Source organism: Oncorhynchus gorbuscha, linkage group LG05 (genome assembly GCF_021184085.1).
Source record: "Oncorhynchus gorbuscha isolate QuinsamMale2020 ecotype Even-year linkage group LG05, OgorEven_v1.0, whole genome shotgun sequence".
In the NCBI taxonomy this organism is placed as follows: Eukaryota; Metazoa; Chordata; class Actinopteri; order Salmoniformes; family Salmonidae; genus Oncorhynchus; species Oncorhynchus gorbuscha.
Genome location: NC_060177.1, coordinates 92,109,652 through 92,122,151, shown reverse-complemented (window position 1 = coordinate 92,122,151; position 12,500 = coordinate 92,109,652). Strand labels below are relative to the sequence as shown.

The 12,500-nt window shown below is 38.6% G+C and overlaps 1 protein-coding gene across 1 annotated transcript in view; it reads left to right on the top strand.

The window, feature by feature from the left end:
• wdfy3 (WD repeat and FYVE domain containing 3) overlaps positions 1–12,500 on the top strand; it is a 206,092-nt gene that overhangs the window by 142,510 nt on the left and 51,082 nt on the right. The window contains 4 exon segments of the mRNA XM_046351507.1: positions 32–192; positions 9,051–9,280; positions 10,864–10,973; positions 11,274–11,456. Coding sequence (XP_046207463.1) covers positions 32–192; positions 9,051–9,280; positions 10,864–10,973; positions 11,274–11,456 — 684 coding nt within the window.

The following is a 12,500-nucleotide window of genomic DNA, read 5'->3' as shown; positions in this document are numbered from 1 at the left end:
GCCCCCCCCCCCCACACACTTCTCCTACCAGGTGAGGATGCATCCTTGCCCATCACCATTGGAGGGAGCTACCAGGTGCTGGTGAACAACGTGTTCTACTTCACACAGCGCGTGGTGGACAAGCTGTGGCAGGGCATGTTCAACAAGGAGTCCAAGATGGTGGTGGAGTTTATAGTGCAGCTTATAGGACAGGTGAGGACAACCTAGACCAGGGTTTGTTCAATATCTGATTCATTCCAGGTCTGGCACATGCTGAAACGGGACTGGGCAGGATTAATTGTCCTGATGGAGCACGCACATACAGCGCCTTCAGAATCTATACACACCCCTTGACTGTTTTTCTGTGTCATTGTTGTGTTACTGCCTGAATTTAAAAGAGATTCAATTGATATTTTCTCTTACTGTCCTACACACATTACACCTGAATACACCTGAAGTGTTATGTTTGGAACAAATTCAGTACACATGAATGAGTACCACTCTCCATATTTTCAATCATAGTGGTGGCTGCATCATGTTATGGGTATGCTTGTTATCAAGTTTTTCAGGATAAAAAATATATATAAACGAGCTAAGCGCAGGCAGAGTCCAAGAGGAAAACCTGGTTCAGTCTCTTTCCACAAGACACTGGAAAATGAATTGACCTTTCAGTAAGACAATAAGGCAAAATCTACACTGGAGTTGCTTACCTGAGTGGCCGAGTTAAAGTATTGACTTAAATCTGATTTAAAATCTATAGCAAGACTTGAAAATGGTTGTCTAGCAATGATCAACAACATATTTGACAGATCTTGAATCATTTTTTAAAGAATAATGGGTAAATGTTGCACAATCTTTAGAAACTTAGCCAGAAATAACACTGCTGTAATCACTGCCAAAGGGGATTCTATCATGTATTGACTTAGAGAATTGAATACTTATCTAAACAAGAGTTACATTAGTTACATTACATTAGTTACATTACATTAGTTACATTACATTAGTTACATTACATTAGTTATATTACATTAGTTATATTATATTAGTTATATTATATTAGTTATATTACATTAGTTATATTATATTAGTTGTATTACATTAGTTACATTACATTAGTTACATTACATTAGTTATATTATATTAGTTATATTATATTAGTTATATTATATTAGTTATATTATATTAGTTATATTACATTAGTTATATTATATTAGTTATATTACATTAGGTATATTATATTAGTTATATTATATTAGCTATATTACATTAGTTATATTATATTAGTTATATTAGTTACATTACGTTAGTTATATTATATTAGTTATATTATATTAGTTATATTACATTAGTTATATTATATTAGTTATATTATATTAGTTATATTACAGTAGTTATATTACATTAGTTATATTATATTAGTTATATTACATTAGTTATATTACATTAGTTATATTATATTAGTTATATTATATTAGTTATATTACATTAGTTATATTATATTAGTTACATTAGTTACATTACGTTAGTTATATTATATTAGTTATATTATATTAGTTATATTATATTAGTTATATTATATTAGTTACAGTAGTTATATTATATTAGTTATATTATATTAGTTATATTACATTAGTTATATTATATTAGTTACAGTAGTTATATTACATTAGTTATATTACATTAGTTATATTATATTAGTTATATTATATTAGTTATATTACATTAGTTATATTATATTAGTTATATTACATTAGCTATATTACATCAGTTATATTATATTAGTTATATTATATTAGGTATATTATATTAGTTATATTATATTAGTTATATTATATTAGTTATATTATATTAGTTATATTATATTAGTTATATTATATTAGTTATATTACATTAGTTATATTATATTAGTTATATTATATTAGTTATATTAGTTATATTACATTAGTTATATTATATTAGTTATATTACATTAGTTATATTATATTAGTTATATTACATTAGTTATATTATATTAGTTATATTACATTAGTTATATTATATTAGTTATATTACATTAGTTATATTATATTAGTTATATTAGTTATATTATATTAGCTATATTATATTAGTTATATTATATTAGTTATATTATATTAGTTATATTACATTAGTTATATTATATTAGTTATATTACATTAGTTATATTGTATTAGCTATATTAGTTATATTATATTAGTTATATTACATTAGGTATATTATATTAGTTATATTAGTTATATTATATTAGTTATATTACATTAGTTATATTACATTAGTTATATTATATTAGTTATATTATATTAGTTATAGTATATTAGTTATATTATAGTAGTTATATTATAGTAGTTATATTATATTAGTTATATTATATTGGTTATATTGCATTAGTTATATTATATTAGGTATATTACATTAGTTATATTATATTAGTTATATTATATTAGTTATATTAGTTACATTACGTTGGTTATATTATATTAGTTATATTATATTAGTTATATTATATTAGTTATATTATATTAGTTATGTTATATTAGTTATATTATATTAGTTATATTATATTAGTTATGTTATATTAGTTATATTATATTAGTTATATTACACTAGTTATATTACATTCGTTATATTATATTAGTTATATTAGTTATATTATATTAGCTATATTATATTAGTTATATTATATTAGTTATATTATATTAGTTATATTACATTAGTTATATTATATTAGTTATATTACATTAGTTATATTATATTAGCTATATTAGTTGTATTATATTAGTTATATTACATTAGGTATATTATATTAGTTATATTAGTTATATTATATTAGTTATATTACATTAGTTATATTACATTAGTTATATTATATTAGTTATATTATATTAGTTATAGTATATTAGTTATATTATAGTAGTTATATTATATTAGTTATATTATATTAGTTATATTATATTGGTTATATTACATTAGTTATATTATATTAGGTATATTACATTAGTTATATTATATTAGTTATATTATATTAGTTATATTAGTTATATTACGTTGGTTATATTATATTAGTTATATTATATTAGTTATATTATATTAGTTATATTATATTAGTTATATTACACAAGCTATATTACATTCGTTATATTTTGTGAATACATTATGAAGACACTGTATAGAAATACAACATATGCAGTTCCTGTTTGTGGGTGGACTGGAAACAGTCTGATTACAGCAGTACAGTACTCAGAAACAGTCTGATTTACAGCAGTACAGTACTCAGAAACAGTCTGATTTACAGCAGTACACTACTCAGAAACAGTCTGATTTACAGCAGTACAGTACTCAGAAACAGTCTGATTTACAGCAGTACAGTACTCAGAAACAGTCTGATTTACAGCAGTACAGTACTCAGAAACAGTCTGATTTACAGCAGTACAGTACTCAGAAACAGTCTGATTTACAGCAGTACAGTACTCAGAAACAGTCTGATTTACAGCAGTACAGTACTCAGAAACAGTCTGATTTACAGCAGTACAGTACTCAGAAACAGTCTGATTTACAGCAGTACAGTACTCAGAAACAGTCTGATTTACAGCAGTACACTACTCAGAAACAGTCTGATTTACAGCAGTACAGTACTCAGAAACAGTCTGATTTACAGCAGTACAGTACTCAGAAACAGTCTTATTTACATCACTACAGTACTCAGAAACAGTCTGATTACAAACAGTCTGAAACATTTACAGCAGTACAGTACTCAGAAACAGTCTGATTTACAGCAGTACTCAGAAACAGTCTGATTTACAGCAGTACTCAGAAACAGTCTGATTTACAGCAGTGCAGTACTCAGAAACAGTCCGATTACAGCAGTACAGTACTCAGAAACAGTCTGATTTACAGCAGTACAGTACTCAGAAACAGTCTGATTTACAGCAGTACAGTACTCAGAAACAGTCTGATTTACAGTAGTACAGTACTCAGAAACAGTCTGATTTACAGCAGTACAGTACTCAGAAACAGTCTGATTTACATCAGAAACAGTCTGATTTACAGTACTCAGAAACAGTCTGATTTACAGCAGTACTCAGAAACAGTCTGATTTACAGCAGTACTCAGAAACAGTCTGATTTACAGCAGTACTCAAAAACAGTCTGATTTACAGCAGTACTCAGAAACAGTCTGATTTACAGCAGTACTCAGAAACAGTCTGATTTACAGCAGTACTCAGAAACAGTCTGATTTACAGCAGTACAGTACTCAGAAACAGTCTGATTACAGCAGTACAGTACTCAGAAACAGTCTGATTTACAGCAGTACAGTACTCAGAAACAGTCTGATTTACAGCAGTACAGTACTCAGAAACAGTCTGATTTACAGCAGTACAGTACTCAGAAACAGTCTGATTTACAGCAGTACAGTACTCAGAAACAGTCTGATTTACAGCAGTACAGTACTCAGAAACAGTCTGATTTACAGCAGTACAGTACTCAGAAACAGTCTGATTTACAGCAGTACAGTACTCAGAAACAGTCTGATTTACATCACTACAGTACTCAGAAACAGTCTGATTTACAGCAGTACAGTACTCAGAAACAGTCTGATTTACATCACTACAGTACTCAGAAACAGTCTGATTTACATCACTACAGTACTCAGAAACAGTCTGATTTACAGCAGTACTCAGAAACAGTCTGATTTACAGCAGTACTCAGAAACAGTCTGATTTACAGCAGTACAGTAGTCAGAAACAGTCTGATTTACAGCAGTACAGTACTCAGAAACAGTCTGATTTACAGCAGTACTCAGAAACAGTCTGATTTACAGCAGTACAGTACTCAGAAACAGTCTGATTTACACAGCAGTACTCAGAAACAGTCTGATTTACAGCAGTACAGTACTCAGAAACAGTCTGATTTACAGCAGTACAGTACTCAGAAACAGTCTGATTTACAGCAGTACAGTACTCAGAAACAGTCTGATTTACAGCAGTACACTACTCAGAAACAGTCTGATTTACATCACTACTCAGAAACAGTCTGATTTACAGCAGTACTCAAAAACAGTCTGATTTACAGCACTACAGTACTCAGAAACAGTCTGATTTACAGCAGTACTCAGAAACAGTCTGATTTACAGCAGTACTCAGAAACAGTCTGATTTATAGCAGTGCAGTACTCAGAAACAGTCCGATTTACAGCAGTACAGTACTCAGAAACAGTCTGATTTACAGCAGTACAGTACTCAGAAACAGTCTGATTTACAGCAGTACAGTACTCAGAAACAGTCTGATTTACAGCAGTACAGTACTCAGAAACAGTCTGATTTACAGCAGTACAGTACTCAGAAACAGTCTGATTTACAGCAGTACAGTACTCAGAAACAGTCTGATTTACAGTACTCAGAAACAGAAACAGTCTGATTTACAGCAGTACAGTACTCAGAAACAGTCTGATTTACAGCAGTACAGTACTCAGAAACAGTCTGATTTACAGCAGTACAGTACTCAGAAACAGTCTGATTTACAGCAGTACAGTACTCAGAAACAGTCTGATTTACAGCAGTACAGTACTCAGAAACAGTCTGATTTACATCACTACAGTACTCAGAAACAGTCTGATTTACAGCAGTACAGTACTCAGAAACAGTCTGATTTACAGCAGTACAGTACTCAGAAACAGTCTGATTTACAGCAGTACTCAGAAACAGTCTGATTTACAGCAGTGCAGTACTCAGAAACAGTCCGATTACAGCAGTACAGTACTCAGAAACAGTCTGATTTACAGCAGTACAGTACTCAGAAACAGTCTGATTTACAGCAGTGCAGTACTCAGAAACAGTCTGATTTACAGTAGTACAGTACTCAGAAACAGTCTGATTTACAGCAGTACAGTACTCAGAAACAGTCTGATTTACATCACTACAGTACTCAGAAACAGTCTGATTTACAGCAGTACTCAGAAACAGTCTGATTTACAGCAGTACTCAAAAACAGTCTGATTTACAGCACTACAGTACTCAGAAACAGTCTGATTTACAGCAGTACTCAGAAACAGTCTGATTTACAGCAGTACTCAGAAACAGTCTGATTTACAGCAGTGCAGTACTCAGAAACAGTCCGATTACAGCAGTACAGTACTCAGAAACAGTCTGATTTACAGCAGTACAGTACTCAGAAACAGTCTGATTTACAGCAGTACAGTACTCAGAAACAGTCTGATTTACAGCAGTACAGTACTCAGAAACAGTCTGATTTACAGCAGTACAGTACTCAGAAACAGTCTGATTTACAGCAGTACAGTACTCAAACAGTCTGATTTACAGCAGTACAGTACTCAGAAACAGTCTGATTTACAGCAGTACAGTACTCAGAAACAGTCTGATTTACATCACTACAGTACTCAGAAACCGTCTGATTTACAGCAGTACAGTACTCAGAAACAGTCTGATTTACATCACTACAGTACTCAGAAACAGTCTGATTTACAGCAGTACTCAGAAACAGTCTGATTTACAGCAGTGATTTCAGAAACAGTCTGATTTACAGCACTCAGAAACAGTCTGATTTACAGCACTACAGTAGTCAGAAACAGTCTGATTTACAGCAGTACAGTACTCAGAAACAGTCTGATTTACAGCAGTACTCAGAAACAGTCTGATTTACAGCAGTACTCAGAAACAGTCTGATTTACAGCAGTACTCAGAAACAGTCTGATTTACAGCAGTACAGTACTCAGAAACAGTCTGATTTACAGCAGTACAGTACTCAGAAACAGTCTGATTTACAGCAGTACAGTACTCAGAAACAGTCTGATTTACATCACTACAGTACTCAGAAACAGTCTGATTTACAGCAGTACTCAGAAACAGTCTGATTTACAGCAGTACTCAGAAACAGTCTGATTTACAGCAGTACTCAAAAACAGTCTGATTTACAGCACTACAGTACTCAGAAACAGTCTGATTTACAGCAGTACTCAGAAACAGTCTGATTTACAGCAGTACTCAGAAACAGTCTGATTTACAGCAGTGCAGTACTCAGAAACAGTCCGATTACAGCAGTACAGTACTCAGAAACAGTCCGATTACAGCAGTACAGTACTCAGAAACAGTCTGATTTACAGCAGTACAGTACTCAGAAACAGTCTGATTTACAGCAGTACAGTACTCAGAAACAGTCTGATTTACAGCAGTACAGTACTCAAACAGTCTGATTTACAGCAGTACAGTACTCAGAAACAGTCTGATTTACATCACTACAGTACTCAGAAACAGTCTGATTTACATCACTACAGTACTCAGAAACAGTCTGATTTACATCACTACAGTACTCAGAAACAGTCTGATTTACAGCAGTACTCAGAAACAGTCTGATTTACAGCAGTACTCAGAAACAGTCTGATTTACAGCAGTACTCAGAAACAGTCTGATTTACAGCAGTACTCAGAAACAGTCTGATTTAGTACTCAGAAACAGTCTGATTTACAGCAGTACAGTATTTACAGCACTACAGTCAGAAACAGTCTGATTTACAGCAGTACTCAGAAACAGTCTGATTTACAGCAGTGCAGTACTCAGAAACAGTCTGATTTACAGCAGTACAGTACTCAGAAACAGTCTGATTTACAGCAGTACAGTACTCAGAAACAGTCTGATTTACAGCAGTACAGTACTCAGAAACAGTCTGATTTACAGCAGTACAGTACTCAGAAACAGTCTGATTAACAGCAGTACAGTACTCAGGAACAGTCTGATTTACAGCAGTACAGTACTCAGAAACAGTCTGATTTACAGCAGTACTCAGAAACAGTCTGATTTACAGCAGTACTCAGAAACAGTCTGATTTACAGCAGTACAGTACTCAGAAACAGTCTGATTTACAGCAGTACAGTACTCAGAAACAGTCTGATTTACATCACTACAGTACTCAGAAACAGTCTGATTTACATCACTACAGTACTCAGAAACAGTCTGATTTACATCACTACAGTACTCGGTTTGACTCGGTTGGTCCTTCTGTAGCTCAGTTGGTAGAGCAGGGCGCTTGTAACGCCAGGGTAGTGGGTTCGATTCCCGGGACCACCCATACGTAGAATGTATGCACACATGACTGTAAGTCGCTTTGGATAAAAGCGTCCGCTAAATGGCATATATTATTATTATTATTATTATTATTATTATAAACAGTCTGATTTACAGTCTGATTTACAACTACAGTACTCAGAAACAGTCTGATTTACAGCAGTACAGTACTCAGAAACAGTCTGATTTACAGCAGTACAGTACTCAGAAACAGTCTGATTTACAGTAGTACAGTACTCAGAAACAGTCTGATTTACAGCAGTACATTACTCAGAAACAGTCTGATTTACATCACTACAGTACTCAGAAACAGTCTGATTTACAGCAGTACAGTACTCAGAAACAGTCTGATTTACAGCAGTGCAGTACTCAGAAACAGTCTGATTTACAGCAGTACAGTACTCAGAAACAGTCTGATTTACAGCAGTACTCAGAAACAGTCTGATTTACAGCAGTGCAGTACTCAGAAACAGTCTGATTTACATCACTACAGTACTCAGAAACAGTCTGATTTACAGCAGTACAGTACTCAGAAACAGTCTGATTTACAGCAGTACAGTACTCGGTTTGACTCAACTAACCATGAATGAGTTAATTGAATCAACAAGCCAACCTTCACGTCTCTCCCAGACTTACTCAACTGAACCAATAGAGCTTTAGGTGAAACACAGCCGTGTGATTTATAAGTAGATGCAGGCCAGCAGTGTGCATGTCTGGAGTGGTACTGCTTTGAAACAAGAGGATTTAGTCCGATTTCAAACACGTACTTAATCAGTCTTCGGAATCCATTGGCTGTTATAAAACAGGACTATTGTTCACACTCTCCACCAAACCCTACGGTAGGATGTCTTAACCCCAATCAACTCTCTGGAGAAGAAAGGCCCTTTCTACAACCACCTCTCGGGCATCGCAGACCATAGATCATAAGACAAGTCTTTCTTTAAAAAAAATGTTCCACCTCTCTTTTCTCCCATTTCCAGTCCAAGAGGAGGTCGCAGAGTCTGTCTCTGGACTCTCTCTACCACTGTCTGAACCGTACGGTCCTGTACCAGCTGTCTCGACCTCACAAGACCGTACCTCAGCAGGTAGCTCTGCTGGACTCTCTACGGGTGTTGACCGTCAACCGTAACCTGGTACTGGGACCGGGCAACCACGACCAGGAGTTTGTAGCCTGTCTGGCTCACTGCTTCATCAACCTGCACGTTGGGAGGTAGGTCTGGGACTGGAGGTGGGACTGGAGGTGGGACTGGAGGTGGGACTGGAGGTGGGACTGGAGGTGGGACTGGAGGTGGGACTGGAGGTGGGACTGGGACTGGAGGTGGGGTCTGGGACTGGAGGTGGGGTCTGGGACTGGAGGTGGGGTCTGGGACTGGAGGTGGGGTCTGGGACTGGAGGTGGGGTCTGGGACTGGAGGTAGGTCTGGGACTGGAGGTGAGGTCTGGGACTGGAGGTAGGTCTGGGACTGGAGGTAGGTCTGGGACTGGAGGTAGGTCTGGGACTGGAGGTAGGTCTGGGACTGGAGGTAGGTCTGGGACTGGAGGTGGGTCTGGGACTGGAGGTAGGTCTGGGACTGGAGGTGGGTCTGGGACTGGAGGTGGGTCTGGGACTGGAGGTGGGTCTGGGACTGGAGGTGGGTCTGGGACTGGAGGTGGGTCTGGGACTGGAGGTGGGTCTGGGACTGGAGGTGGGTCTGGGACTGGAGGTGGGTCTGGGACTGGAGGTGGGTCTGGGACTGGAGGTGGGTCTGGGACTGGAGGTGGGTCTGGGACTGGAGGTGGGTCTGGGACTGGAGGTGGGTCTGGGACTGGAGGTAGGTCTGGAGGTGGGGTCTGGGTCTGGAGGTGGGGTCTGGGACTGGAGGTGGGGTCTGGGTCTGGAGGTGGGGTCTGGGTCTGGAGGTGGGGTCTGGAGGTGGAGGTGGGGTCTGGGTCTGGAGGTGGGTCTGGAGGTGGGTCTGGGTCTAGAGGTGGGTCTGGGTCTAGAGGTGGGTCTGGGTCTGGAGGTGGGTCTGGGACTGGAGGTGGTTCTGGGACTGGAGGTGGGTTTGTGTGTCTGTCTGTTTTAGCTAGCTAGCTAGCTTACTTAGTTATCGTCTTGCTTCTTCATGCATTCTTGAATTCATTGCATTGCTCGAGACATTTATAGCAACTGTGTGTCCTGATCAGTGAGTTTGAGGCCTTATGAAGTGTTGAGCTGGCTAATCATATGACAACAGGCTGCAAAAATTGCACTGAGTTAGCTTAGTCCTATCTATGGGTGAGTGGTATATGCTGGCTGACTCTCTCTCCTGTCCTGTCCCGCTCTCTTTCTCTCTCGCTCCTTCTCTCTCCTTCTGTCTGTCTCCCTCCTCCTCTCCCCTCCCTACTTCTCTCTCTCCCTGTCTCTCTTTCTCTCTCGCTCCTTCTCTCTCCTTCTGTCTGTCTCCCTCCTCCTCTCCCCTCCCTACTTCTCTCTCTCCCTGTCTCTCCCTTTCTCTCTCGCTCTCTCGATCTCTTTCGCTCTCTCGCTCTCTCGCTCTCTCTCTCTCTCTCGCTCTCTCTCTCTCGATCTCTCTCGCTCTCTCTCGCTCTCTCTCTCTCGCTCTCGCTCTCCCTGTCTCTCTTTCTCTCTCGCTCCTTCTCTCTCCTTCTGTCTGTCTCCCTCCTCCTCTCCCCTCCTCTCCCCTCCCTACTTCTCTCTCTCCCTGTCTCTGTCTCTCTCTCTGTCTCTCTCTCTCTCTCTCTCTCTCTCTCTCTCTCTCTCTCTCTCTCTCTCTCTCTCTCTCTCTCTCTCTCTCTCTCTCTCTATGTGCAGTAATGTGGAGGGTTTTGGTTTGGAGGCAGAGGCTCGTATGACCACCTGGCACGTCATGATTCCCGCTGAGAATGGACCTGATAACAGACACAGCCAGGAAGTTAGCGAAGGTAACATAACGTCTGACTGTCTGTCTGCCTGCCTGCCTTTCTCTCTGTCTGTCTCTCTTTCAAAGTGTGTTTCTATGTGTGTGTGTGTCCCTAACTCCTGTCCTGTCTGTCCCCCAGGTCGCCAGCTGCTGCTGAAGACAGTAAACCATGTGTCCCTAACTCCTGTCCTGTCCCCCAGGTCGCCAGCTGCTGCTGAAGACAGTAAACCGTGTGTCCCTAACTCCTGTCCTGTCCCCCAGGTCGCCAGCTGCTGCTGAAGACAGTAAATCATGTGTCCCTAACTCCTGTCCTGTCCCCCAGGTCGCCAGCTGCTGCTGAAGGCAGTAAACCGTGTGTGGACAGAGCTGATGCACAGCAAAAGACCCATGTTGGAGGACATCTTTAAGGTGTCCCTCCCCACCAACGACAGAGGACATGTAGATATCAGCACCGCTCGGCCTGCCCTGGAGGAACCTGCCCTGAAGAGCTGGCAGAACCACCTGGGTGAGAAAAGACACACACATCTAGACAGACGGACACACACACACAGAGACGAAAACACAAACACATACTGTGTATTCAGAAAGTATTCAGACTCAATGACTTTTACCACATTTTGTGTTACAGCATCATTCTAAAAATGGATTCAATCGTTTTTTTCCCCTTCATCAATCGACACACTACCCCATAATGACATCACAATACCCCATAATGACATCAGAATACCCCATAATGGCATCACAATACCCCATAATGGCATCACAATACCCCATGATAACATCACAATACCCCATAATGGCATCACAGTACCCCATAATGGCATCACAATACCCCATAATGACAAAGCGAAAACAGGTTTTTGAAAATGTTTGCAAATGTATAAAAAAATATGTATTTAAAAAAACGGGAATGTTACATTAACGTAAGTATTTCAAAACTCAGTACTTTGTTGACGCACCTTTGGCAACGATTACAGCCTCAAGTCTGAAAAACATTCCCTAAGCATGATGCTGCCACCACCATGCTTCACCGTGGGGATGGTGCCAGGTTTCCTACAGATGTGACGCTTGGCATCCAGACCAAATTGTTCAATCTTGGTTTCATCAGACCAGAGAATCTTGTTTCTCATGGTCTGAGAGACCTTGAGGTGCCTTTTGGCAAACTCCAAGCGGGCTGTCATGTTCCTTTTACTGAGGAGTGGCTTCCGTCTGGCCACTCTACCATAAAGGCCTGATTGGTGGAGTGCTGCAGAGATGGTTGTCATTCTGGAAGGTTCTCCCATTTCCACAGAGGAACTCTGGAGCTCTGTCAGAGTGACCATCTGGTTCTTGGTCACTCCCTCCAAGGCCCCTGTCCAAGGCCCTTCAGGAAGAGTGTTGATGGTTCCAAACTTCTTCCATTTAAGAATGATAGAGGCCACTGTGTTCTTGGGGACCTTCAATGCTGCAGAATGATGGAGGCCACTGTGTTCTTGGGGAAGAGAATGTTGATGGGGTTCCAGAATGAAACTGTGTTCTTCCATTCAATGCTGAATGATGGAGGCCACTG